The following is a 24,622-nucleotide window of genomic DNA, read 5'->3' as shown; positions in this document are numbered from 1 at the left end:
CGAAATCGAGAATGGGTACTGATGGGTAGTTGCACTTGTGTCTGTACGAAGAGTAGAGTCAGTGGAAGCACAGCAGATGGAACATGGTGGTTTGTAGTCATCGCTAGGGAACGGAGTCTCATTATTTGATTGGTTATTTCATGATACTATGGCGTTATAGTGAGATGGACTCTAGCCTCATCAGTATGTTTTCGATGAATGCAACCCCAATCGCAATGCCATCCTCGTCGTAGAGGTCTGCTGAATTGGTGAACACATTGTCTGTATCTTTATCCAAGCATGCCAGGCTGGAGAGCACAACTTCGGTGTATGTGCGACCCATTTTGCTTGGGAGTTTCGTCTTGGCCATGTCTACGAGAAGGGCTTCGATGTCGTTCGCAACTTCTCTCTTGTTGTTCTTCTCCAGTAAATTTGCGATTGGGAGTGAAGTGCCTGGTCTGACTCCTGGGGTATACTCCACGAATGACGACCACAGGCCGATTTCGAGTAGGCAGACACCCAGGCTATAGATGTCATGTTGCATAGTGTAGTACTCTTGCGGTCGAAGCCCTTGACGCGATGGATGGCGGTAGATGTTGCGCTCCCATGCCATGTCGCTGACAAGACTAGAGCGGGCCTCGGATGGACGAAGGCTCTCAAAGCCTACTAGGTACGGGATGCTCTTCTCCTTGTTGGCGTCTTCCAGAACAATAATGGTTTCAGGTCGAATGTTCTTGTGAACAAAATCTGCTGCATGAAGGGATGTTAGTGCTTTGGCTAAGGACTTCGCTAGGTGGAACTTGGCGTCAAGGCTAGGTGAAGGCTGTGAAAGAAGACCTCGCAGTGACGATGGTGGACTATCTTGTGGCGGAAGACCAAATATGTACTGAAACTGCCGTGTTCGGCCATCATCTTCGTTGAGTCGAAGGACGCCGAGGCACTGTAGAAGACCGAGATTGGGTATTTCGGGTGATGACAGCAGCCTGGCCAGGCCTCGCACAAAGTTCATTGCTTGCCTCTGATCTGTGCCTTCTGGATAGGTAGTAGTGTCGAGGAGCACTTGCTTGCCTGTCTGCCTCATCGTCGAAAGGTTGAGGTTGGTTGGCTTCACGATGTCTCTACTGTCCGTAAGTAGCTCGGGCTGCACAAACAGCGACTTTTGATCCTGTTGCAAGGATTGGCGTTGTTGTACTAGCTCTCGGATCTGCTTGACCACAGTCACAGATTCGTCCTTGTGGTGCTCGTCAGCGCTGCCCACCAGAGTGTCGAACACCATCATGTTGCATACGGGCCAAAAGGTACCACGATGGATCGAAAGTACTATGCCATGATTCAAGATCGCCGACTACCTGCTTCAGCTGCTTTTCCAAAAGCGAGTATTTCAGCCTTTTTGGGAACTTGGCATCTATTGTCAAGTGAGACACATCAATCCCAGCGGCCAAATCTTGGCCACTCAAGTCAGCGAACTTGACGAGCGCTGTTTGCAAACGGATGTTTAGTCGACGAAAACATTCTTCTTGGAAGTCCTGGAGACGTGAATTTTGTGACTTGGGCAGATCACGAACAATTGTGATCTGAGTCGTGGTCTTCAGCCATATCCCTTCGATCTTGAGGATGAGGTCATTGAGACGTTCGTTTGCATGTTTGTACGCTTTGTATCTGAGAACAAGCTGCTCACCAGTCCTTTGATGAGCGAAACCATGTCAGTCGAGGAAGGAGAGAAGGAGCCAAGAGCAGCTAGGGAGCGCTTACTTTATGGCTGTTTCGGCAGCTTGCCAAATTGCAATACCCCCACTGATGCCATCCATGTTCTTTCGTGGGTATGTTTGGATATGCTTACTGTCTTTCTACATCTCGTTCATGAACAGCGCGACACTGTAAAGGAGAAGATCGTCACTTTCATGACCAAGCCCACTACGTCTGGCATTCCTGGACCCAGAAGGCGCTCCCATGGCGCGGGTTGATGGCCGTCCTCCGCTGCATTAGCTTGCATGCGCCTTTGCTGTCAACACGATGTGAATGGCTCGGTTCTATGTGGCAGATGGCACCCACCTCAGATACTCGAAGGCGCATACGAAAGACTCGGACGTGTTCACGTCCTCACTTCCCTGTTGTCTGCTTTTTTGTCCTGTGATCCTCATGTGTCTGCAATAGCTTTGCTCCGGCGCACTGCATGGCCAGTAGGGGAAGACTCATGGGCGACTGACAATGTCTACAAGGCTGAATGGCTTCCTCGAACTGACCTTCGAGCATGAGACTGGCGATGATCTCGTCGACCATTTCCATCTGACCACGGAAACCGACTCGAAAGGCGCTATACAGCATGTCAATGATCATGGTATTGAGTCATGGAGCAGAGAAAGCAGGCCCATCGGTACAGGTGGCTTTGGCACGGCCTGGCTCGAAAAAGAAGCAGGAGGAAAGACAAGAGTTGTCAAGGAGGTACGAAAAGTCATACCAAATATAAAGACAAGATACTGGGTTAGGGAGCTTTCAACTATGGCTCTGCTGTCCAAGAACAAAACGTGTTATCCGGAATTCTATGGCTGGTTCAAGATGAGTCGCACGTGTACATTGCTATGGAGCATTTCCCACTGGGTGATCTTACACACTGCGTAAAGAATGTGCTTCCTCAGGATCAAGCCGCTCTAGTGGTCGCACAAATCGTCGCTGCACTGGATATCATGCATCGCAGAAGAATCACACACCGAGATCTCAAACCTGCTAACGTGCTCGTTCGTCATCCGCCACCTCGATGGCAGGTTGCGGTGTCTGATTTCGGTGTCTCGAAGCGAGTACGGGGCGCCACAACGGTTCTGCATACTTCGTTTGAAGGAGACTTTATGGCTCCTGAGATTCTCGGTTTTGTAGACGACGAGACTTCAGGAGAATATACAAGCGCGGTTGATCTTTGGAGCTTGGGGTGTTTGGCTTATTGGTTGTTGAACGTGAGCATGCCAGTACCACGACGCCGAATGATGGCGCATTGCAACAGACCATGGGCAGATGTCGTCAAGAATTTTGATGCGCCTGGTATGGACGAAGTTAGCAAAGACTTCGTCCTTTCACTGCTCAGGCCCGAGCCGAAGCAAAGGATGTCAGCAACACAAGCTCGCGGACATACCTGGTTGAAGTCTGCTTGTACCGGTTCTGCAGGAACGGGGGAGTTATCGAAGTCAGGCCAAAATGGTGCACGACCGTTCAATGCCACGGACGTGAGCTGCATAGACCAGAGACATATCCAGACGTCTTCGGGAGAGCAACAGCTCACGAGGCCAGCAAAGACCGCCCCAGATCTACCAATATCTCCGGAAAGCACACCACAAGAGCCAATAATAACGCAGATTCTATCGGGAAAGCTAAGATCGTCTGTGGGATCTACCAAACGCGATAGCAGGCCGAACAACGCCGACCATAATACACCATCCGACGATGCGCCTACAACAGATGAACTCATGATTGCTGCAGCTGACGGTGGCGTGTCTCAGCCATTACGAGCACTAGATCTGAACATCAAGCAGCCTCGAACGAGGCACGAAGATAGTAGACGACATGCTTTGGCAGTAACCGGAGACGAGCGAGCCTTTCGACCTCGCGGAGACATCTGGGCGTCACCTGATCCCGCCGAATCCGATCGAGATGTCTTCGCTCATAAAGAACGACAAAGAGCCCTTCCAGGGATGATCGACAGCTACTCAAACACGCCAATGCCAGATCTCGATGAGAACCATTCTTCTGATGAGAAAGAGGCCGCGCGAAAGCTGTCTCGACAACGGGACGCCGTACGAAAGCGGATGATAGACCACATGATTAAATACGGCCATGAGGATGCAGTAAACAATCTCACACATCCTGAGACAGATATTGACTCCGACGCAGAAGAGTTCCGCAAGCCTAGACCAGGGACGGACCTCTTCCTGAGTGAGTCGGCTGATGAGCATATGAACGAGCGTCAGCAGGACGAAGCTAACTGGTTAAAAATTGCGCGTCGCAACGTCGCCGCACAGATGTCAATGTACGATAGCGGAATCATCGAAGACAAGGAACGGCCACGTGTCGGCAGATCTGAGAATCCTTTTCGGGGTCCCGGGGCCACTCCTTATCCGACACTGAAGCGGTCTAAGGAGTCGAAAACAGCTGGCGCTGTCGATTCCGGTCATAGTAACCAGAGAGACTACTATACCGACCTACCTCTTCCCTCCGCATCCATCAAGCATGAAAAGGAACGTCATTCCGTTCGGGAAACCCCATCGTCCGCCAACAGAACAGCCGACGAGTTCGAGCTGGAAGAAGATTCCATTTGTGGCACTGCTACCATCATCAGACAAATCTCCGCAGCTAGATGGGAACAGGAGCAAGAGGAGGCGAAACAGCTCAGGGAAGAGAAGATCGCAGAGCATCTTGAGCAACTCAAAAGAGATGAGGTTGCAGAGTGGAATGGGAGGGGAAGACAGAAGACCCGTACTGCAGCGCCGCAGCGCGACCGTGAACCCGGCCCTGCGGTCTCAAGAAGCAAGGTTTTGCTCAGCCCTGCTGTTCGATGCAAGGGCGATAAGTTATGGTCGTCGTGGAAAGACTATCGTTTCTACCTGAGAGACACGGAGCTCGCCGTATCGCACCTTCACAATCCTCGAGAACGTACATACATCAGGTACAAGGACATTCTCGAGTTGTTTCTCTCACCCAAACACGAGAGCCGCTTTGATATCAAGTGGGCGGATAGTGGGAAGGACGGCAACGATCAGTCCGGAGTTGTGAGGGGTCTCACTTGCGAGGTATCAAGTGGCGATATGAGACAATTGTGGTATGACAGTATCATGGCCAAACGGTCAGAGGCTTTGTTGGTGAAGTCGCCGGAATACCCTGGGCAACTCAGGCGTGACGGCGGCTACGCGTACTCGCTCCGGAATTCGGGTTACTAGGTTTGAGGTGACAAGCATTCCACATTGTGCTTCTGGATACATTGTCGTCCAGATTTGCAGCATCACGGCTTCACCGCCCCACCGAATCGCTATGACCTTGCCGTCGGATGCCCGCGGGTCAGGGTGCCGCTGAGCACCCTTCCAAGCCAGTACAAGAAAAACTGTGAACAGTCAAAAGGGTACACCAGGGGCTAAAGGTGACCACTTCTTGTTCTTTACGGTTTATAGCGATCTCAGTCTCATAATCCATGACAGGTTAGTGGTAAGGTCGATGGACCCGAGGGTGCTCACATAGCTACGTTGCCAACACTGATATGTGTGCCCACCATAGCAAGTTCCCTAGGTTCACGGTTTCAAGTAGGGCACGTTATCGACAGTGAGACGCAACATCCATGAGAAGACAGCGGTCGTGTTTAGGGTGTAGGCAGCTCATATGCATTAATTCGTTTGAGGAACGTGGAGCTAACTAGGTACTACCCAAACAGCATCTGCCCTGTCCTGATGGCTCTGCTACCAATATGCATCACAGATGCGATGCGCCATCTCCAGACATCCTTCAGCGTCCCAACGCCGATCCAATCACTTCCCAATTGAGTCTGTGCTCTTCTCCTGCCGCCCGTGACGCCAGAATAATAGTGGTATGAACAAGATAGTAAATAGGTGGATATACAAATGCGCATGTGGACGCGTGAATCGTAGTAGGAATTGCAGTCGCTTTCTGCTGCCGTGCTTGCTGAGTCGTCGGGCAGGTTTGCTCTGAGCTTCACATGACCACCTGGCACTTAATACCAACCTCCAAAAGCTCATTGATCGCTTCACCTTGTCTCCAGCACCTCAAAGATTCCATCCAATACCACAGGTGGCGCCACACCACCCGCCACATTCGTCGGCGGCGGCGTCTCCCCTCTCAACCTCCCCTCACTCACCCTCCGATCAAACACAGGCGTACTCGGACTTCCACTCCTCGCCCTCGTTGGCGTCCCACAAGCCGGCGTCGTCGGTCTAGGTTCTAGCATGCCGAGACCGATCCCTTCTATCCCGCTCGCTGACCGTTCAGCTTCGAGGGCCATGTCTATCGTGGATGGGTACCGTCTTATTCTGCCCAGTCCTGATCCGTGGGATGTGGTGGGTGATGGCGTCGAACCACCATAGCTGAAGGACGAGGATGGGGAAAAACTGGAAGAAGAGGGTGAGAGTTGTGATGAGGACGGTGTGTTGTTGTATAGAAACTCTGCTTCAAGCAGGTTCAGCAGATCTGAGACAGTAACGCCAGGCGGGAGATTAAACGTCGGTCTTGATATCCTCTTGTACGCTGGACTTTTCCTCCGAGACGTCGGTGTCTCAACTTCGAGTGTACCGTCCATCCCATCTTGCATACTCTGTTGTCTCTGCTGCCGTACACTCGGGGCACGGAACATAGTCTGTAAGCTGAGACGTATCCGCTGAGACTTGCTCATCGATCGTTCCATTGTTGGCCGCTGCATGTTTGCTCGTGCGGCGGTGAGGGAGTAGGATGGATTTGGTGTCTCGATTGCTGAGATTGCTTGTCCGACGGCCATGTTTTGGGGTGCGGTGTGGTTCATTTCTTGGATTAGGTAGGTGAGTTGGTGTTCGTCTAGATCTGCCAGCAGATCGTAGAGGGAGGAGACGGAGGATTTGGATTGGTGATTAGGTGTGTGGGTGTGTGATTGGTGATGTGAGGTTGACGGGGGAGGAGTGGTTATGTAAGAAGTGAAGGATGAGGTTTCCATGGCTGGCGGAGCTCGTGTCTCGGTGGTATTTCGATGTTGTCTGGTGATGCAGGTACTGTAGGGCGCTATTGGTACAACGAGGGATGGAATGGAGGGGATTAATGATTGTGTTGGGCTGGAGCTGCTGCTGGAACGAGGGTTGTTCCTGGCGAGTCAAATGAATGAGTGAAACTGTCACACCTTTGAGTTATGCGGAGGACAAGGACCAAATGAATGTTTCTGAAACAAGATTTCAAGCTATGAATATGCAGTTCAGCCCAGGATATTGTATGCAAGGTACAAGGAATGAAGAACTGAAGGAAACGAATTGTAGCAAAGTAGTTCATCTAACGTCAGAAGTGCACAAAGTATCTCAGGCACAAGTGGAGTGCTACCGGTCGTCCTAGGTTCAATAAGCTCAAAGCTAGGTCTGTAACAGAGTTAGCTGGTATGGCTAGCTGGAGGTGTGACAAGACCAGGGCTCCCGGTCGGATCAGGCGTGCTCCAAGAAGGTCGATCAGGGATGGTTTTCACATGCACCCCACCTTGCACCAATCGCGCGTGGTCAATTTTTGTGAAATAGCACCGGTGAGATGTTAGAACAACAAGGCGTAAAGCTAACAACTTTCTCGACGCGAACATGTTCAAACCGACAAGCAACAAGCATGACCGGTTATCCTTGAGTCGATGTGATGAAACTCATTTCATGTAAGACAAAACTATGTATATCCTGCCAGGCATGTACCGTATCACAATAACTCATCTCACGTTCCCTTACATCCACCCTCCCGAGGTCGATCATGTAAGAGACCGCTCCGCTGTCATTTCGAATCCTATCCATGTCGCGTTACATTGCTCGAGCAAAGTACGCACGTACGTACGACAAACACAACCTCACCACGCCCTCCTGCATCTCAACATATATGATCACCACCGCAAAATGCACGATCTGTATCAACGAGCTCAAAAGGCCAGCGATTTGCATCTTCAGGGGAAAACCATGTTTCGAGTGTGCTGCATGAACCTTGCTACCCCGTTCCTCGGCTAAACATGAAAACAAGCGAGCCTTCAGAGACGCGTTTAACAACTCTCATACGTGTTTGTTGACGAATTACCAAACACAAGTCGATGCGTGCAAAATTACGCAAGAACGGTTGGGACATGTGCCTGCCGCTTCTGCTGCATTCGAGGTACGCCTGCAGATACACAGTTGTTTGCTTACGGAGTACGTGGTAGACAGCATCGACAGCCGACGCGTGTCACGACGTACCTACACACCATTACAGTAATGATGCACAAACTCGACCCGCCTGAGGCGCGCTCGAGATTCACCCACGCCGATCCACGATGATCTCTGTAGGCCGCCGAAACGTGCCAGGTGTCGTGCAACGTATACGTACAGTACATCCAGGGTATCACATCACGAACCATGACAGGTGAGTACTCAATGCATTGACACGAGAAAAACCTGGAATAGAACTCATGAAATTATGGCCACTTACGGACCAAATCGTCTATAACCCACACCAGTCTCCAACAGACACAAAAAACATGGTGTACATCGCTGTACCCCTTCGATATCGCTCATATACAGTCACAGTCATAACGCCGTCGCTATGCAGATGTCCTCCCGGTCGACCATCCATCGATGGGTACGTACCTCGCACACCGTTGGCCCTTCAAAATCTCAATGCCTCTTGCCCGTGCCTTGAAATAGTCTAACCCGCTTCTGCTTGTGCTTGTTAATCACTGTACGCCATGCAACCATACACATAAATCATTCTTGCTCAGACCCTCTCATCGTATTCGTCCCATCCGATCTCCTCATAGTATTAGACCTCCTCGTCGTAAAGCTCCTTCTCAAACTTTCTCCCCAAGCTGACATGTCGAAACTCTCCATTACTCCCTGCGCACTCACACCACTGCTCTGTCTGCTGTGACCGCCCAACGTGGGCGTCATCGGCGGTGATCGTTCCCTACCGTGATAGGATGTATCTACCGACGACAGATGCCGCGGCGACGCGACAGGACTCGACCCAGGAGAAGCACTTCTCGCCGATCTGTCGCTCAGGGTCGAGGGATTCCGGGATAGGTTTGTGTTTATCCTAGGTACCTCCGGTGTCACTTTCCTAGGTGAAAGGGGTGCCGTTTCTGTAAAATCTCTTGCCAGAGCCTCTTCGCTCGCATTAGGGCTCTCTTCTGGATCTTCAATGAAGATCTCGGGGATAGGCATTTGAGGTGGTGCATCGACGCGTGAATCTCTTCTTGCTGCTTGATGTTTCTTGAACTTTCTCTTCCAATGTAGTGTGTCAAAGAACTTGATGACAGTATTCCGGCGTATGGTTTCCTGAACTCGTTGAATCCGTGCTCGCCGTCGCAAGAACTCCTCAAGTCGCAGACTCTTGCTGTCGCTGATGACATTGTAATGTGCTAGGATCATCAGACAGGACGTGAAAGAGATACCTTTCTCGGGATCAGCGGAGAGCAGCATCTCTTGGTAGAAGATCTCCATCTGTGTTCTTCGAGCCCGAATCTCGTCCTGTGGGATTGCGTTGAGTCGCGCATTCAACATATCGAGGTCAATACCTGCAACGATGCGTCTGTTCGCTGAAGAGTCGCCGGGTTGTACTGAGCAGTCGTCGACAAGATTCCTTACCGTAAAATCGCCGTCATAGATACGCATTGAAAAGGGACCGGAAAGCTCTCCCAGCAGACGTGGAAAGGTCTCTTTCGAGATGTAACCTGTACCCTTCGGATCGAACTCAGCCCAAGCTGTTTTGAATCGGCGGATCTCTTCACGACCAACGATACTCAGACCTCCACTGCGTTGATACACATATGAGAAGCTCTCGAAGATCAACGAGACAAACAACGACACGAAGATGTACATGCTGATCAAATTCCATGCAACGAACAATCCTCGAGCCCATCCTTCGCTTCCACAATCGCCATCGAAGAAGGTGTCTCCAATCACACAGAATGGTGGTTGGATCTGTGCGTAATCTTCCATCAAGGAATTCCAACCTTCGCCAATACTCATCCTGAACAAGAGAATCAAGGCCTTTGGCACGTTTCGAAAGTTTACATTGCCAGTTTCATTGGCCCCAAATCTTGTCAAGGAGAAAGCTTGAGTCAATGCGATGGCGAATACTAAGAACAGCACAAACCATGTTGCCAGTAGATTTGCTATCAGTGGAAGTGAAGCAGCTGCTGTTTTGAAGAGCTGATCCAGTTGGTTGTTTCGCGGAATAAGCATGAATGGGATCGAGACCAGGAACAGCTTATGTAACTGCTCGATTATCCGATTCTGTACGCTTCCGATAGCCATGAGGGAAGTGATGAAAGCGCCGAACACTGCCGGAACAGAGAACAGATCCCAAGAGCTGCGGCGGAATCTGTCCCAGGTTAAGCCGGTAATCCTAATGGCGATGTTGGTCATGAATACCAGCTCGAAGAGAATGAATATAGCGGATCTGACATACTCCCACCACAAGGGTTCTGGGTAATACTCCACGACTAGAAGTGCTAGGTGCAGGAGTAATATAGTAGTGATGAATCGAGGGTATCTGCCTCGCTTCTTGGAAGCGATCGTGTAGCACCATCTCTGTACTCTTCCAGTCTTGTCAGTGAGTGACTTCTTTGCCGGTGTAATCTGTTTGAGAAGCTTTCGCAATTCCAGCCAGGATCGTTGGTCGGCAGTAAGATATGCAACTCCTGTCTGCTCCGTATAATTGCGCATGAAGACGGATATGAACAGCGTCAGGACGAAGACGGCTCCAAGCAAGTTGAACACAATGAAGTAGACGGCATTGCCCTGAGCTGAGAAATCCTGAGGCTGACGACCGAAACCTGTCACCGCCATACCGCTCTGCATTACACCTGTCCAGCCTTCTTGGGAGACGATCTGGAACAGGATGAACAAAGCACTAGCAAAGTCGTCAAAGCTGTACGACGGATTTGATACTACCCTCGGCGCAAGGACGGGCCAGTTGTAAATCGTGTTGTTGTACTCATTAACACAGTTTGACAGGATGCCCTCGAAATTGCCATCATTGCATGACTCGAACTTGCCGTTGAAGAGATTCAGTCCCAAGATGCCAAAAGGAATGAGCAAACTCATCGAAACAAATGCTGCAGACAGAACTTTGTAACCACCGACAACGATGACCGAATGGAATGTGTCCCGGGCGCTGTCACTGATGTTGAGCAGTCTCAATGCTCTCAAGGCTTTGAACGCGCCCACACCTCTGGTAATTGAGTCTTCTTGTGCTAGTGTTGTAAAGACGCTAATCCACAGACTGATCAACACGATCATATCGATGAGACCCCAGATACTTCTGAAGAAGGCATTGGGTGTGTAGAAAAAGCCATCAGCAATGATCTTGACCAGAGCTTCAACTGTAAAGATGATAGCGAACCCCATGTCGGTCCAGACCAGCCAGTTGTTGTATCGGTCGTGGGCCATGAAATGCTGCTTCTGGTAGAGGGGTGTGGTCACGCACGCAATGACCACCATGGCTGCAATGGCTGCGTACGTGAAGGCTGAGAACGCGTACCAGGCAGGTTTCCAAGGCATGACGCCCTCGACACGATCATCACCACGAGATGGACCGACAATATACTGACATATTCTCCGGACAGGGTTGCCTGGTTTGAAGATGAACAGTGAGACGTTGTACTTCGGGTGACGTGTAAGGTATTGTCGCTGTGCTCGACGGCGGTGCTCGGTCGTTGAGGCGACTTGCTTGGCCATGGCCCGAGCGTCGAATTCTTCGTTGGCCCGAATCGAAATGTGGTGTGAATAGAAGGGGTTGGGATCTTTCTGACTGTAGCCACTGATTTTAGCCCACATCTTCGCAAAGAAGCCAGGAGCGACTGTTGCCATGGGCAAATTCGAGAGCTGGGTAGAGGCAGGCCTCGGTTTGTTGCCTTGTGCTTGTTCCTCGAGAAAGTCCGTTACGACAGCATCTTTAAGCAGCTGTTCCATAGTAGCACCACCGTACTCTAGGGCATCTCGATGACGGAGTGAATCACGGCCCATCTTGAACATTGATGAGAGGGCAAGGTTGCCTCCTGCGGTACCGTGCATTTCCTTCTGTTTGAGAAATGCTTTCATTTGCTGCAAGCGCTTCTCGTCCTCGGACACGTCAAAACTTTCTTGGATAACTGCAATAAACATATTGAGAACAATCAAGTTGGCCATGATGAACCATAAGATGCAGAACGCTGCCCCTAACCATGCCGTATCCCACCTAAGGTTAAATTGTGTCACGTTGTAGAGGGTGGTTGTCCAATTCTCGCTCGAGAAGATGATGTACATACCAATGAAGGAGTTCCAAATGTCGAAGAACTGTACCTGTATCGAATTGCCCGCAGCATCTTCAGGCGGTATGTCGCCTCGGAACATCTGCGAGGCCAGGATTGCGGCCAGAAAGGTGAATAGAAAGACAAAGACGATGAGATTCAGAAGACCAATTGCATTGCCAAACACAAGCATAATCAACTCCCGGGTGACAGAGACAGCTAGAACCACTCGGTAGACACGAGCAATCTGGAACACTGTGAGCCAGGCATATGCCTCGCCAGAGCTGCGGATTGACGGTATCTGGGTAATGGTCGTGACGATAGCCAGGAGGAGATCTGTGCAGTTCTGCCGGCTGCTGAAGAAATGCCGCCAATCGCAGGCAAAGCGTACGATGATCTCGAGCAGGAGCAGAAAAGTCACCACTGTTTCGGTGTTCATGATGAAGGTCTCCCTCCAGTCGCTCATCGACGCGCTTCGAAGGCACATTACTATGAGGTCGAACGTGATGACCACGATCCAGAACGGTTTTGTCTTTGCAAACATTGCTTTCAGCTTGTTCACGCGAGTCGGGCTGACATCCTCCTCAGGCTCCAGCTCGTCTGTTTCGGCGGTCGTGAACGCGCTCTGCTTGCTCTCTTCTCGAATGATTTGAAAGCATGAAGTAATGATCGCGATCAGCAAGTTGACAAGCCACAAACTCAGCACAACAATGCCAACAGCGAAATAAAGCGCTGATATGAGATAGTCCGAGTCGACGAGGTAATACATCAGGTCGCTCCATGTATTCGAGCTAATGATCACGAAAACCAGCTCCATGGATTGAGCAATGTTGTCGAAGCTGACTGTACCATTGTACGGATTGAGTTCGTTCTCGACACATAACGAGTTGATAGGGCATAGGTATCCCTTTGCCTCCGTCTGACCGTTTGGTGAGCCATCCGCCTTTAGCCATGGCATGGGTCCACCCGTAGCATTGAGATAGCCGCCGCAGAATTGTATGTTCTCAGGTGCCAGGTTCATCGAATAGTTCTGACCAGTTCCATCATCACCAACCCAGACGCACGTCCTTTTGAGGCTCGACTTGAAACTCTGTACCCCAACAATGCCGAAGATCAGCCAGAAGAAACCGATAAGGAAAGCAATGTTGACAAGCAAAGGCGCGGCTTTCTTCAAACTCCTCAGAATGATTGTCGTACCCCCTGTCAGGCCTAGCAGCCTCAATATTCGTAGACAGCTCAACATATTGAAGATGTAGACATGATAGCGTGTATCGATGCCTCCAAGCTGCATCACAAACGAAATCCAGTACGCGATGACTGCAATGAAGTCCAGACGATTGAAAGAATGTCTCAGAAAAGCTCTTTTTGCCAAACGAACCCGCTGCTTCTGCCGCGAATGGCCAGGTCCTTGTTCAGTTGGCATCCCTGTGAAGGCACGCACAATGGAAGGTTGAAAATCGATGCTCGCTCGCCGCTGGGGTTTAGCATCCGGTTTGTCGTACATTGTGAAATAGGAGCCGAGCTTGGATTTGACACCCGCTCCAAGACCTCGACTGCGATCAAGACTGCTGTAGTCTGTGGCATTGACAATAAAACCAGAGACGATTACCCTCACAATGACTTCGATCGTGTATACACAAAACAGACCGAAGATAGCATAATCAAAGAGTGAGCGACCCCATTGACGAGATTCTGCCTGCATATATTGCGCATCTGCTGCGGCATTGACCGCAAGCAGGACGGTCTGAGCAACAATGAGTACCAGAATGATAGGCTCGGTCGCAGGATGGGTCAAAACTTCCAACAGCCATTTTCTGAGTGCATTTTCGGGACCGAATATGCCTAGCGACTTACCCTTTAGCGGGTTGATGTGGTGAATTTGTGGTGCGGGAAATGCAGGTGGCGGTCCACTTGCTGAGAGCTTCTCGCTGGGCGAAGTTTCGCCAAGTTGATCTCCAGGAGTATCTGGTCCGGCTTCAACATCTTCAGATTGCTGCTTCGTTGTGCTCGTTCGACGTGTACGTCGGATAGTAGACTTTCTCCGTATGTTCTGCTCGACCATTTCAGAGTCATTACTAATATTGACGACTCGCTCAGAAATTCCTCGAAAAATGGAGCCAGCTCTGGCCAAAGGTGACGGAGAAGGCGACCGAGACCGGCTCCGTTCAGAACTACGACGGCCTTCAGAAGACAGACGCAATATGCCACTGCTAGCACTTGGACGCCGTGCGGGTCCCACGCCCGTATTGAGAGTTGGCAAGTCATCGCCTAGATGTGATGCTCGCGGACTCCTACTGTTCCTCGATGGTTCTGTCAAGAATTGTACACTGCTTCTCTTGGATTGTCTGTCGTGTCTCTGACCAGAATCGCTTCCCGACGGATCTCTCATTGCCGAGCGCAGACCAGTATTTGATGTAAGAGGAGTAAGGTCGTCATCGTCTTGTGGGGACAGCACATTGAGATTCTCGGTTGGCTGTTTGACGAAGTCTCTTTCGATGGACGTCGTTCGTGGATCTAACGAGATAGTTGGCCCTTCAAAAGACAAGCCGACATGTGCGCTGGCAAATGCATGCGCGTCCTCTGGTGAGTCGAAGTGGTCGTAATTGGACGGACTCGGCAATGGCGGCTCTACCCTACCGTCGACAGGAGAGTCTGTGGTTATGGGTAAATATTGCCTGCGCGCAAGTATAGATGGTGTGCGACCGTGGCCAATGCTGAATCTACTGGAATGCTGGTTCCTGGAGGCTTGACGCGAATGGCCGGCAGTCGCATCTGGAGGCCTCGAGAGGGTTCTCAGCGGTATCGACTGAGGTGCTGGGTTATCCGGGGAAGGACTACGGCGTGAAGCCATGGTGGGCTCCGGGTCGCTCCTGCCTCGTGTCGCGTATGTTCATGCTAGCTACCTCGACATCCTGTTGGGATTTACAACGGTTGACCCTTCACGGTTTCGAGTGTTCTATGTGCTGTATCGTGATGGTGCATCCAATTCGTTTTCGTTAAGTGCAATGATCGTCAAAAGGTTGTACAAAGAATGGCAGCAGAATCGTTCGTCGTTGTTGATGGAAGTAGCGATCGTCAATAGCAGCACAGAATCATGAAACGTCAACGCAATACTTCACAAATGCTCGAGATGTTGAGGAATATGTCCAGAGTGCAGTAGTAAAACGTAGCGACGACATCTGCAGCACATGCGAAGCATCCTTGAAGCCCTTGTCTGGCCGCTATGGTGCAAGGATCCAAGTTAAACTATTTCCAGCTGACTGGTGTTGGACCCTGACGTGGCCGCGGGTGGGTAATCTTATGGGGCTGAGCCGGCCGACGTCAAGCTATTCTGACTGTGGTAAAGCCCCGGATCTTGCAGAGAAATTGGGTCAAAGTAAGGCTGACTTCAAAGTCCTTCAGTCTTTAGGAAATATATTGCAGTCTTGCCCGTTCAAGCACCATAGCCCCAGCGAATGACAAACTGGCCGCTTATATGCATTTCAAGAGCACGCCAGTACTCTGTAAAGAGCCATTGCGAAAGGAGCACTAATGGGTGTATTGATGTCGACTCAGAAGCATATGAGACTCCTATGAAGTCTTGGTTTCGTGTCTCCGGAGCACACCAGTCCTCCTTACTTGTGCATACCTCCGGCCACGTCGATACCCTGGGCGGAGAACAGTTCCGCAGTTATCTCAATGCGGTTGCTCTACAGGATAGTTATGCTTTTGCGCACTAGTACCACGTTTCTGAGGAACGAATAAGTACGTTGGCTAAGCTTCTGGCTGTTGCAGTATCATCTCCTCTTCGACCGATACCTTTGCATGCTGCTAACTCGTTTCCATATTGTCGTCGTCTTCTCCATCCTCCACCGACTCCTTCACACCGTTGAGGAAGGCCTCTACAGCTTCCCCTCCACCCAATGGCACGCCACCTCTCCGCATATAGCCACCATTCTGTAACGGCACATTCAGTGCTTCACCAATGCTAGGCAGACCTCCATCTCGCAAGGCGAAAGTCAAGCTCGCCAAACTTTGCGAGAACTGTGGCGACCTCAGAACCCGCTTCACCAGGTCTTTCTTCTGATTCAGGTTTAGCGTCACTGATGCACCGTCGTCGTCATCATCTCTAGCGAGCGATGCGAGGTTAGGAGGCAGAAATTGCAGCACTTCATCAAGTGTACTTTCCGATGCTGTATCTATCCATGCTACTGTCGACGCTGGCGTCAACAGGTCCTGTAATGTCGTGAAAAGTTTCTGTTGTGTACCCTGACCACTCTGTGCGCCCTGCCGACTTTGGGCTCCTGCCGAACCAGGCATAGATCTGATAAAGTTCTGTATTATGCTTTGGGCATCCATAGCACCCCCTGAGCTGGTTCAAATGTTAGCATGCTGCAGAGGCGGGACCAGTATATTGCATACTTAGGGGCTTGTAACCTACGCTCTTCCCCCATCTGCGCCGCCCTCTCTGGCATCTTCTCCCTCGTCGCGAATGTCCCGGCCTGCGGCTCCTGGGGCTGCTCCACTGCTCCCGTGACCTTCGACATCTTCCATGGTGGCATCATCATCGTCGTTAGGAGGGTGGCCGGAGCGCATCTCTGCCACAGCTTGCTGTACATCGACTTCTTCCCCTTGCAACAGGCTGTTGACCACTTCACCAATCTTCAAATCTCGTGCGCTGAAATGCGAAGAGTCGCCGCTCGATGATTGACTCTTCGACTGCAGCCAGAACAGATGTCTTTGCGAGCTTGAAGAGAACTTCAGTACAAATACTCGACCGTTGACCTGCTTCTTCTGGTATGGAATGAATGTGCCATCGCTTGGAAACATGATCAGGTCGATTTCTGGGTTGTCAAGAGATGCCGACCGTGGTCGCCAGCAGAAATGCATGAGGTCTTCTTCCGAATATAGGTAGACATATCCAGGTGTGGGTTGAGGTCTGACTTTGCCTGTTGATTCCTGCAGTGACCGGTCAACGGAGCCAACTGAGCCAACTGCGAGCACTTACGTCCAGGTCGCAGAGCCCTGCTTTGAATGTAATAACTGGTGCGATGGACATGTTAATGAATAGTGTCAGAGGTTCGGAGAGGCTAAGGTTTGTAAAGGGCGATTGATTCAACTCAAGAAAAGGTAAAGTAGGCGTTACGATGTACTGTAGATGCGGCGAATGGACTTCTGATCTAAGGCAATTGACGCCAGTTTATAGTATGATGAAGTTACGTATCGTGCCTGCGACCTGGTGCTCTCCCAAAAGTTCAGCCAATCGGTGCGGGAAGGCGCACACTAACCAGATTCATCAGGCATCAAATCAGGCACTAGGAAAAGGCATATCAAGCAAACAGGCCAAGCAATCTGCGGAAACACACAACGCTGGCTGTTAGCCGATCACTGACCTCCGCGCACAGCGACTCAACAAATACCACAAGTCTTTCCTCACACTCGTCCTGAGTATACTTCGCTGTCGGGACTGTTCATTGCAATCAAACACCCGTCAAGATGTCTTCCGCCGACGCCAACTCCTCCACCACCAAGAAGTTTGGCAAAGGCGAGAGGACGATCCCACACCACAGCCAGAAGGCTTCTCGATTCTACCCAGCCTACGACGAGCCGCAGAAGAAGAAGGTACGTGCGGCACTTGCGCTGGAAGACAATGCGCTCTCCCGACGCAAGAGGACTAGTTGGAGGCCATGGACTAACATTGCGTGCAGACTCGAAAGTCGATCAAGCCCACCAAGTACCGGGAGTCTCTTCAGCCTGGCGCCGTTCTCATCCTCCTCGCTGGCCGATTCCGAGGCAAGCGAGTAGTCCTCCTCAAGCACCTCGATCAGGGAACACTTTTGGTGACAGGTCCATTCAAGGTCAACGGTGTACCGCTCAGGAGGGTGAACGCACGCTATGTCATTGCCACATCGACTAAGGTCGATCTGAGTGGTGTTGAAAGCTCGACGTTAGACAAGGTCTCCAAGCCAGAGTACTTTGTACGAGAGAAGAAGTCCAAGTCGGAGAAGAGCGAGGAGGCTTTCTTCAAGCAGGGAGAGAAGCCAGAGGTACGTACATTGCAAGAGTGTGACGACCTAGCAACTGACAGATTTTGCAGGCAAAGAAGCCAACCTCCGCCCGTGCATCCGATCAGAAATCCATTGACAAGCCAATCCTTGCCGCCATCAAGAAGCAAGACATGCTCGCAAGCTACCTTGCCTCCAACTTCAGCCTGAGACACGGCCAGCGACCACACGAGATGAAGTTTTAAGTTATGAATACGGGGAATAGACGGAGGATGTTGTGGCAGTCGATAACGATGTGTTTACCATTTGCGGCACTGGGGGATCAAAGCGAAGCAAAGAGTTGTGTTACACATGATATCTCTCGAGGACCACTTCTGTCCGATGACGAGAGAGAGTTGGCCTCAGCATTGCGTCGAGGTCCATAGGCCGGCTGCATTAATGCGCAAGAGGTTACTACATGTTCAAGCCATGCATGACACAATGGCTACTGAAGAAGCTTATGACTTGAGCTTGGATCAATGTCAATGAGAAATTTACAATTTCAAAACAACACCTGCCTGCCCGATTTGTGCTACGTCGGAAACATGCGATGGCTGATACTGGCAGGTACTGACATAGCAGGCTAACACGATGGTGCGGCGAAGATGGAACGGAAAGAGCGGCGTCGACGAGGACATGGTACCAGATGCGCGTTCTACCTATGACCCATCCTACGACGAGACACCGGCACCAAACTAGTCGAATATCTTTGTCTCCTGCCCTTAATCAGAATCGCTATCGCTGCGAGTCCTCCTCGTGCGCCTCCGCGATCTTGTTCCCACATGAGCACTACCATTTCGACCACCAGCGGCATTCTTGACCTGCGCAACACCTCGACCCGCCTGCTTCATCACCTTTCCCTGCACGTCCGACTCTTCTACCTCATCCATGATGTCATCTGTTGCATCGGTCCCGATACTGGTCCCCGCTAGCCAGTCGCACAGTCCCCAAGTACCGAAGTTTCCTCTCCCACCAGTCAAGCAGTGAACCTCATTCCTTCTCGCAATACCACCCAGAATGAAATGCGTTGGCAACCTGGCGTAACCACAATGTGTGAATGTCTCCTCCATGCTGACAATGGCTAGGTACAAGATGAATGTTAGCGCATGAAACCGCCAGTACATGGCTGGCAAGTACATCGGCAGAACCACTTTCAACAGATAGATCAGCGGATGATCATAAGTCGGGCTTAATGGGAAAGGTGCCTTGACAGCTTTGTGGTACCACGACCCATGCATCGCTGAAAGGTCCCTCACAATTGCATTCGCTGGGCGGGCTCCACCATGCAGCAGATATCGATGCACGACCCAAGTAAGCACATCTCTGGCTACCAAGCCTTTCAGCAGATCCTTGACGATACCCCATGGCAAAGGCAACGTCGTGGTAACTCTCAGCGCAGCAGGTCGACCCAACTGCATCGTCAACAGCCACTCCAGCAAACCCTGCACCATAACTCCAAACACCACGTTGAACACACTCCAACCCAAGATCCGCGCAAACTTGAATACACTCTTTCTCCTCGTATCCTTCAGCGGCAGCGCATCATCACCCAAGCTCTTGAACGACGCGCTCACCCCAGGAAACAGGACATCCACCAGCAACATCGCACCACTCGGCAACAGATAGAACAAGAACTTCACAGCCAAGCTTCCAACAACCTCCACCCGAAGCGGATGATGCGACAGAACCAGCGTGCTCCATGTCAGGTAGAAGAACAGCAGGTTCAAGCTCGTGCTGTACGATGTCATGGTCGGTATCAGCAGGAAAGAGAGAAACGGCAACCCCATGATGGCATCGGTCGTATGTCGCAAGACGCTGTATGTGCTTGAGAATGGCGAGGTGACAGTATCGAACATGCTTCGCGCCACGGATGGCGGAGGTGGACATGCGACCGCATTGGGGAGGTAGGAGGAGACACTGGAGGGGAGGTAGCAGGAGGGGTTGAAGTCGGCGAGCGCGACCATTTTGTGCTTATGTACGAGTCGCACTTTGTATGTACAGAGTTGTGTGTGCTTCGAGAGTCTCTATGTAAGTATTGGCATAGTACGTGACAAGCAGCGCATTGCGACAGCTGCGCAAGGCAGAAGAAGCAGCATGGCAGTGACCGCTCGCTTCCAGCTCAAGCGACAAACGTGGTGAAACAGGTTGGCTAAAGTTGTGCATGTGAAGAGCCGAAGATAGCGGCTGATTGACGTCAGAGATGGCGCTTGGCTTCTTTCTGCTCGACCCTACCGGCAACAATCGCAGCAGTCTAGCCGAGTGTGGAAGCAGGAACGACGAGGTGGAAGTTTATGAAGCTCTTGCTTTCGCCCGACTACAGCTTGTTGTCTGATAGCATGCCCATCTACTGAGAAGTGTGATCGTTTCGAGGGTTATGGACAATCAATATGCAACATCCTAGGAATCGTAGTCCGGCCTCGGACAAATTTGACATGGGCCTCGCTAAGCTGAAAGAATCAGATCCGCGTCGTGAAACATTTTTATTCAGGAACTATGGTCTGCCAGGTGATCCTTGGATGCCACGCAGAGCAGCGACATGTTCATGAGTATCGTGATCATCTTGATCATCAAATTGCTGTCTCGATACTGCTGCTGACAACTATTGAATACGGCTTTTCTGTTGACAGACCATGCTACGAACTTCCTACTACAGTGAACATCGCATTGAACCACCGCCATGACTACCAGGCCATCCTACGCTGCCATAGCGCAGCACGCATCTTTCGAGCACAAGCGACTTCAGTTGTCCGACAAGTCTATTCGGTTGTTCCAGATTCACCCAGGTGCTGAGCATGAACCGATCAGTCTCAGAATGACCCAGTTCTCAACCTATGGACGCCCCAAGTACAAGGCGGTCTCCTACACTTGGGGAGATACAGCAGATATCAGACGGATACTGTTCAACGGAAAAGCATTTGCTCTTCATGTCAACTTGTGGCAGTTACTCCATCACCTTAGGGCCACAGGACAGACATCTTTCTTCTGGGCAGATGCACTTTGCATAAACCAGTTCAATCTGAGAGAGCGCAATTTTCACGTACAGTTGATGGGCAAAATCTATGAGAAAGCCGAATCCGTGGTTGTCTGGCTGGGCACTCCTTCCGTGGACAGGACCGAGATCCGTGCTATGGATTTCGTAGAGGAGATCGCAGCTTATCGCAAGAAGCACTCCGATACCATGTCCATCAAGGCGTACTTCAGGCCCGACTTGCAGCATCGCTGGGAAACACTGCTCCGGATGTGCAAGCCTGCAGACCCTGGTGCGTATTGGAACAGAACTTGGGTCATTCAAGAGTTTCTCTTCGCGCAAGCTGTGGAAGTCTTTGCTGGCAAACGAAAATTGGAATGGAAGGATTTCGAGGACTTGATTGAGTTCTTGAGACGAGAGCCTGTCCTAGGGAGTCGTCCTGTAGTCTCGCAGATTCTGCAAAGCCGTACAGCTCGGTTGACATTGCGGCGCAAGGCTGGCAGTCAGTCGAGTCTACACGAGCTACTGCAGGAGTACAGCGATTCGGCCTGCACGGAACGTCGCGACAAGGTCTATGGCATTCTAGGTCTTGCGAGTGATTGCATCGAAGACCCTGAGCCTGGTCAATCGAGAGGTATCCAGCCGGACTACGGAAAGCATATCGTTGATGTCTATCTAGAAGCACTCGATTGCATAAAAGCATCACTTCCTTCGGACAGAGTGGTTCCTGCTGCAGCACTTCTCATTCTCCAGGCCCTCCACATCCGGCACAATGACCTCTCGGAATTCATTGGAAACTTGTCCTCCACAAGCGCGCCCGAGTCGTTGCCCATGCATCGCCTAATGATCACCCCAGAATATGTCTCGCCGGCCATCAAGATCTGGTCCTGGAGAAGCGTGAGAGATCTGCAACAAAAATTGGAAGGAGAAGACTGGGGACAATATATCGGGTACCAGATCCAAAAGGCAGCCTCGAGCACTTCTCTCGCACCTGCCAGACACAGACTGCGCCGGTCGTCCTCAAACACGAAGATCGTCCATTCTGCACTTCCGCCAGACTTCATCTCGAACATGATCGAAGCTGCAAATCTCTGCACAGATCTAGCGTCGCTTCACAACTACCCTGGTAATCATGACCTGGAAGTGCCGCTAGACCATGTACCGCTGCACATTCAGGACAAAGCCGAATATGACAACACTAATCGTCAAAAGCCTCCGGTCATCCTCGAACAAGACCCTGATACTGAAGTCCTACGGCTAGGCTTTGCATGCACGAATGTGCAACGCGGCGATTTCATAATTCAGCTCAAAGGCTTAGACACAACGCTCATTGTACGCAAGGTCTGGCACGAGTTTCGACTAGTGGGAAGAGCAATGATGGTTAAGCATGCCAACCTCGAGCATGAAGAGCCGGTCGATCCAATCTGCGATGCAAATGTTTGGACTTCTCATTGCTGGCGTTCACGCAACCCTGAGTCTGTGCGATTCGACACCGACGCATTGTCCTTGGCGGAATTGCTCATGAAGACTTGACGAAGCCGATACTGGTCATCTGGTTCCGCTAACTGCTTCGAGCCGAATGGCGCTACCGATTCATCCCTGCCTCACAAGTAATATCGCCAATATGGATGCTTTTCCATCAACCCATCCTCATCAAAGTCGATGACCCTGTCAGTCGGCGGCTTTCCATGAAGCTGGTCTCTGCGTCTGTTCTCCCGAAGGTTAATCAGTGTCACGATACCAGCTCCAATGCCAGTCCAGGCTGTTGCTGCAAAGAGAGCCCAAAAGCCAACCGTGTATTCAGGCCCATCGCGACTGGGGAATATATAGCCAGAGGCTACACCCATCGTCGAACCAAAGGACTGGAATATGCCAGTGCTAATTCCTGAATACATGTCAGCACAGTTGGATGGCGATCGAAAATGGGCTAAAGCTCACCTTTCTTGACGTCACCACAAGCATTGCCGGTGATATTACCCACTGTCAGTGTGACGCCCGATAGAATACCAGTCAGTGTTAAGAATAGCCCACCATACCTGACACTATTGTACTCTGATGGTACAAGCACCAGGATAAGGTCTCCAACACATGCGACGATCGAGTTGATGACCAGGAGACCGGAACAAGATTTGAACCGATCTGAGAGGTAACCCACCACGAACACCATCACGAATGCCACGCAGAATGGCGGAGCTACCATCAGCTGCGCCTTCACATTATCGTAGCCCATTGTGGCAACGATGATCGGCGTAAAGGTCGAAATTGTGTACGTGGACAATACCTGACCCATATATATGAAGATGTTCATCCAAAGTCGCCAGTCCTTGAGCTGCCCCAACACGACCTTCCAATACACTTTGCCATGGGTTCGATTGCCGTCACGCATCATCCGGTAGTCAGCCACATCTCGCTCGCGTGGGGTGAGCCACCTCGTATTGTGGGGTCTATCCGGTAGTACCCAAATAGCAACGACGCCGAACACAATCGTCAGAAGGCCCTCAAGGATGAACAAAACCTGCCAGTTCTTGAGACGATTGGTACTCTCTATTTGCGAGATACCATACGCAATCCAGCCACCGAAGGCTCCAGCGAACGGCGTAGCGCTCAAATACACACTTATTCGTCGACCCCATTCAGCCTTTGGGTATAGAATCGTTGTCATGTATGGCGCGCCACTGATGAAAGCGGCTTCGAAAATACCAAGGAAGAAACGGACAGCGTACATTCCATGGGCACTGCCAGCAACGGCTTGAAGTGTTGCGACGACACCCCAGACGATCATGGCGCCGCTCAGGTACAACGATGGTCGGATGTACCGCATGCCTATGTTAGTGAAGAGATCTGCGATACATGTGCCGACGAAGAACATAGACACAGCCGTGGAGAACTCATAACCATCTAGAGGCATGTCTTTCTTGATACCCATCAGGGCAGCATTGCCTGATATGCATATTAGCAGAAGCACGGTAGCAATCAGATTCCCCACTCACCAAGTGCACCTCTATCCAGCCATGTGAACATGTACAGTACAAACAGGAACGGCGGCAGACGCAGATCGATCTTTCGGACAAGTTTCTTTTCTTCTTCCCTGGTAACTGGCGGATCGAGGTTGTTCATCCGTGCCACTATATCTTCTTCATCCGGAACCTTCTCGAGGTGTACGCCATCGCCTTTGAAGTCTGCAATCGGACTCATGTTGAGAGGTTCTGGGAGGTTGGTGACACCTGCCATGGTGCTTGCCTTGTTCGATCTACCGAGAACTCTCTGATATAGTGCGACAAATGCGCAAGACGACTGACACCTGGAAGTGAAAGGACCTCGTCTGTCTATGGCAGTACTTATCAAGACGACTCACCCAGAAGGCCCGAGGCCGTCCATGTGCCGATCATATGCCCAGACCTTCGTGCGGGGGTGCCGAACATACATGAGCGGAACATACCCCATCTTCCTCACGAGCACTTCCCCAGCTTTAAGCGACTTGGCGGAACCGGTTGATAGGACTCGCTTACACAGCAGCGTCTCGGAACTCCAAGGGCTTCGGCGATCGCTGGGATTAAAGCCGGTGCTGATATCCAGGTGCCAACTACAGTACTTCGACCATACAGACTCCGGTGGTAACATTCAAAACTTGGTGCTAAAAAGTGGGTCTGTCAGGTTCGCCTTTCTACTTGGAAATTCCAGGAACTGAAGGCCTAG

General features: G+C 51.1%; 9 protein-coding genes across 9 annotated transcripts; 3 read left to right on the top strand and 6 right to left on the bottom strand.

The window, feature by feature from the left end:
• Positions 1–154: 154 nt before the first annotated feature.
• PMZ80_002965 (uncharacterized protein) lies at positions 155–1,258 on the bottom strand (the record flags this gene model as incomplete). The annotated part of the gene is made up of 1 exon (XM_064871394.1): positions 155–1,258. The coding sequence occupies one exon, from the start codon at positions 1,256–1,258 to the stop codon at positions 155–157; it is 1,104 nt and encodes a 367-aa protein (XP_064733847.1).
• Positions 1,259–2,187: 929 nt separating this feature from the next.
• Positions 2,188–4,901, top strand: PMZ80_002964 (uncharacterized protein; the record flags this gene model as incomplete). Its single annotated transcript, XM_064871393.1, has 2 exons — positions 2,188–2,421; positions 2,466–4,901. 2 exons carry the CDS (start codon positions 2,188–2,190, stop codon positions 4,899–4,901), a joined length of 2,670 nt encoding a protein of 889 aa, XP_064733846.1.
• An 815-nt stretch (positions 4,902–5,716) lies between these two features.
• Positions 5,717–6,652, bottom strand: PMZ80_002963 (uncharacterized protein; the record flags this gene model as incomplete). The annotated part of the gene is made up of 1 exon (XM_064871392.1): positions 5,717–6,652. The coding sequence occupies one exon, from the start codon at positions 6,650–6,652 to the stop codon at positions 5,717–5,719; it is 936 nt and encodes a 311-aa protein (XP_064733845.1).
• Positions 6,653–8,408: 1,756 nt separating this feature from the next.
• CCH1 (calcium channel protein) lies at positions 8,409–14,786 on the bottom strand (the record flags this gene model as incomplete). Its single annotated transcript, XM_064871391.1, has 1 exon — positions 8,409–14,786. The coding sequence occupies one exon, from the start codon at positions 14,784–14,786 to the stop codon at positions 8,409–8,411; it is 6,378 nt and encodes a 2,125-aa protein (XP_064733844.1).
• A 959-nt stretch (positions 14,787–15,745) lies between these two features.
• PMZ80_002961 (uncharacterized protein) lies at positions 15,746–16,973 on the bottom strand (the record flags this gene model as incomplete). Its single annotated transcript, XM_064871390.1, has 3 exons — positions 15,746–16,286; positions 16,356–16,873; positions 16,923–16,973. The coding sequence occupies 3 exons, from the start codon at positions 16,971–16,973 to the stop codon at positions 15,746–15,748; spliced, it is 1,110 nt and encodes a 369-aa protein (XP_064733843.1).
• Positions 16,974–17,410: 437 nt separating this feature from the next.
• On the top strand, positions 17,411–18,164 carry RPL6 (60S ribosomal protein L6; the record flags this gene model as incomplete). Its single annotated transcript, XM_064871389.1, has 3 exons — positions 17,411–17,536; positions 17,623–17,961; positions 18,012–18,164. The coding sequence occupies 3 exons, from the start codon at positions 17,411–17,413 to the stop codon at positions 18,162–18,164; spliced, it is 618 nt and encodes a 205-aa protein (XP_064733842.1).
• Positions 18,165–18,680: 516 nt separating this feature from the next.
• Positions 18,681–19,922, bottom strand: PMZ80_002959 (uncharacterized protein; the record flags this gene model as incomplete). Its single annotated transcript, XM_064871388.1, has 1 exon — positions 18,681–19,922. The coding sequence occupies one exon, from the start codon at positions 19,920–19,922 to the stop codon at positions 18,681–18,683; it is 1,242 nt and encodes a 413-aa protein (XP_064733841.1).
• A 713-nt stretch (positions 19,923–20,635) lies between these two features.
• On the top strand, positions 20,636–22,459 carry PMZ80_002958 (uncharacterized protein; the record flags this gene model as incomplete). Its single annotated transcript, XM_064871387.1, has 1 exon — positions 20,636–22,459. The coding sequence occupies one exon, from the start codon at positions 20,636–20,638 to the stop codon at positions 22,457–22,459; it is 1,824 nt and encodes a 607-aa protein (XP_064733840.1).
• Positions 22,460–22,530: 71 nt separating this feature from the next.
• PMZ80_002957 (uncharacterized protein) lies at positions 22,531–24,157 on the bottom strand (the record flags this gene model as incomplete). Its single annotated transcript, XM_064871386.1, has 3 exons — positions 22,531–22,811; positions 22,865–23,866; positions 23,917–24,157. 3 exons carry the CDS (start codon positions 24,155–24,157, stop codon positions 22,531–22,533), a joined length of 1,524 nt encoding a protein of 507 aa, XP_064733839.1.
• Positions 24,158–24,622: the final 465 nt, after the last annotated feature.

Source organism: Knufia obscura (assembly GCF_036327395.1).
Source record: "Knufia obscura strain CCFEE 5817 isolate CBS 148926 chromosome Unknown scaffold_2, whole genome shotgun sequence".
NCBI classification, from domain to species: Eukaryota; Fungi; Ascomycota; class Eurotiomycetes; order Chaetothyriales; family Trichomeriaceae; genus Knufia; species Knufia obscura.
This window is presented reverse-complemented; position numbering and strand designations above follow the sequence as displayed.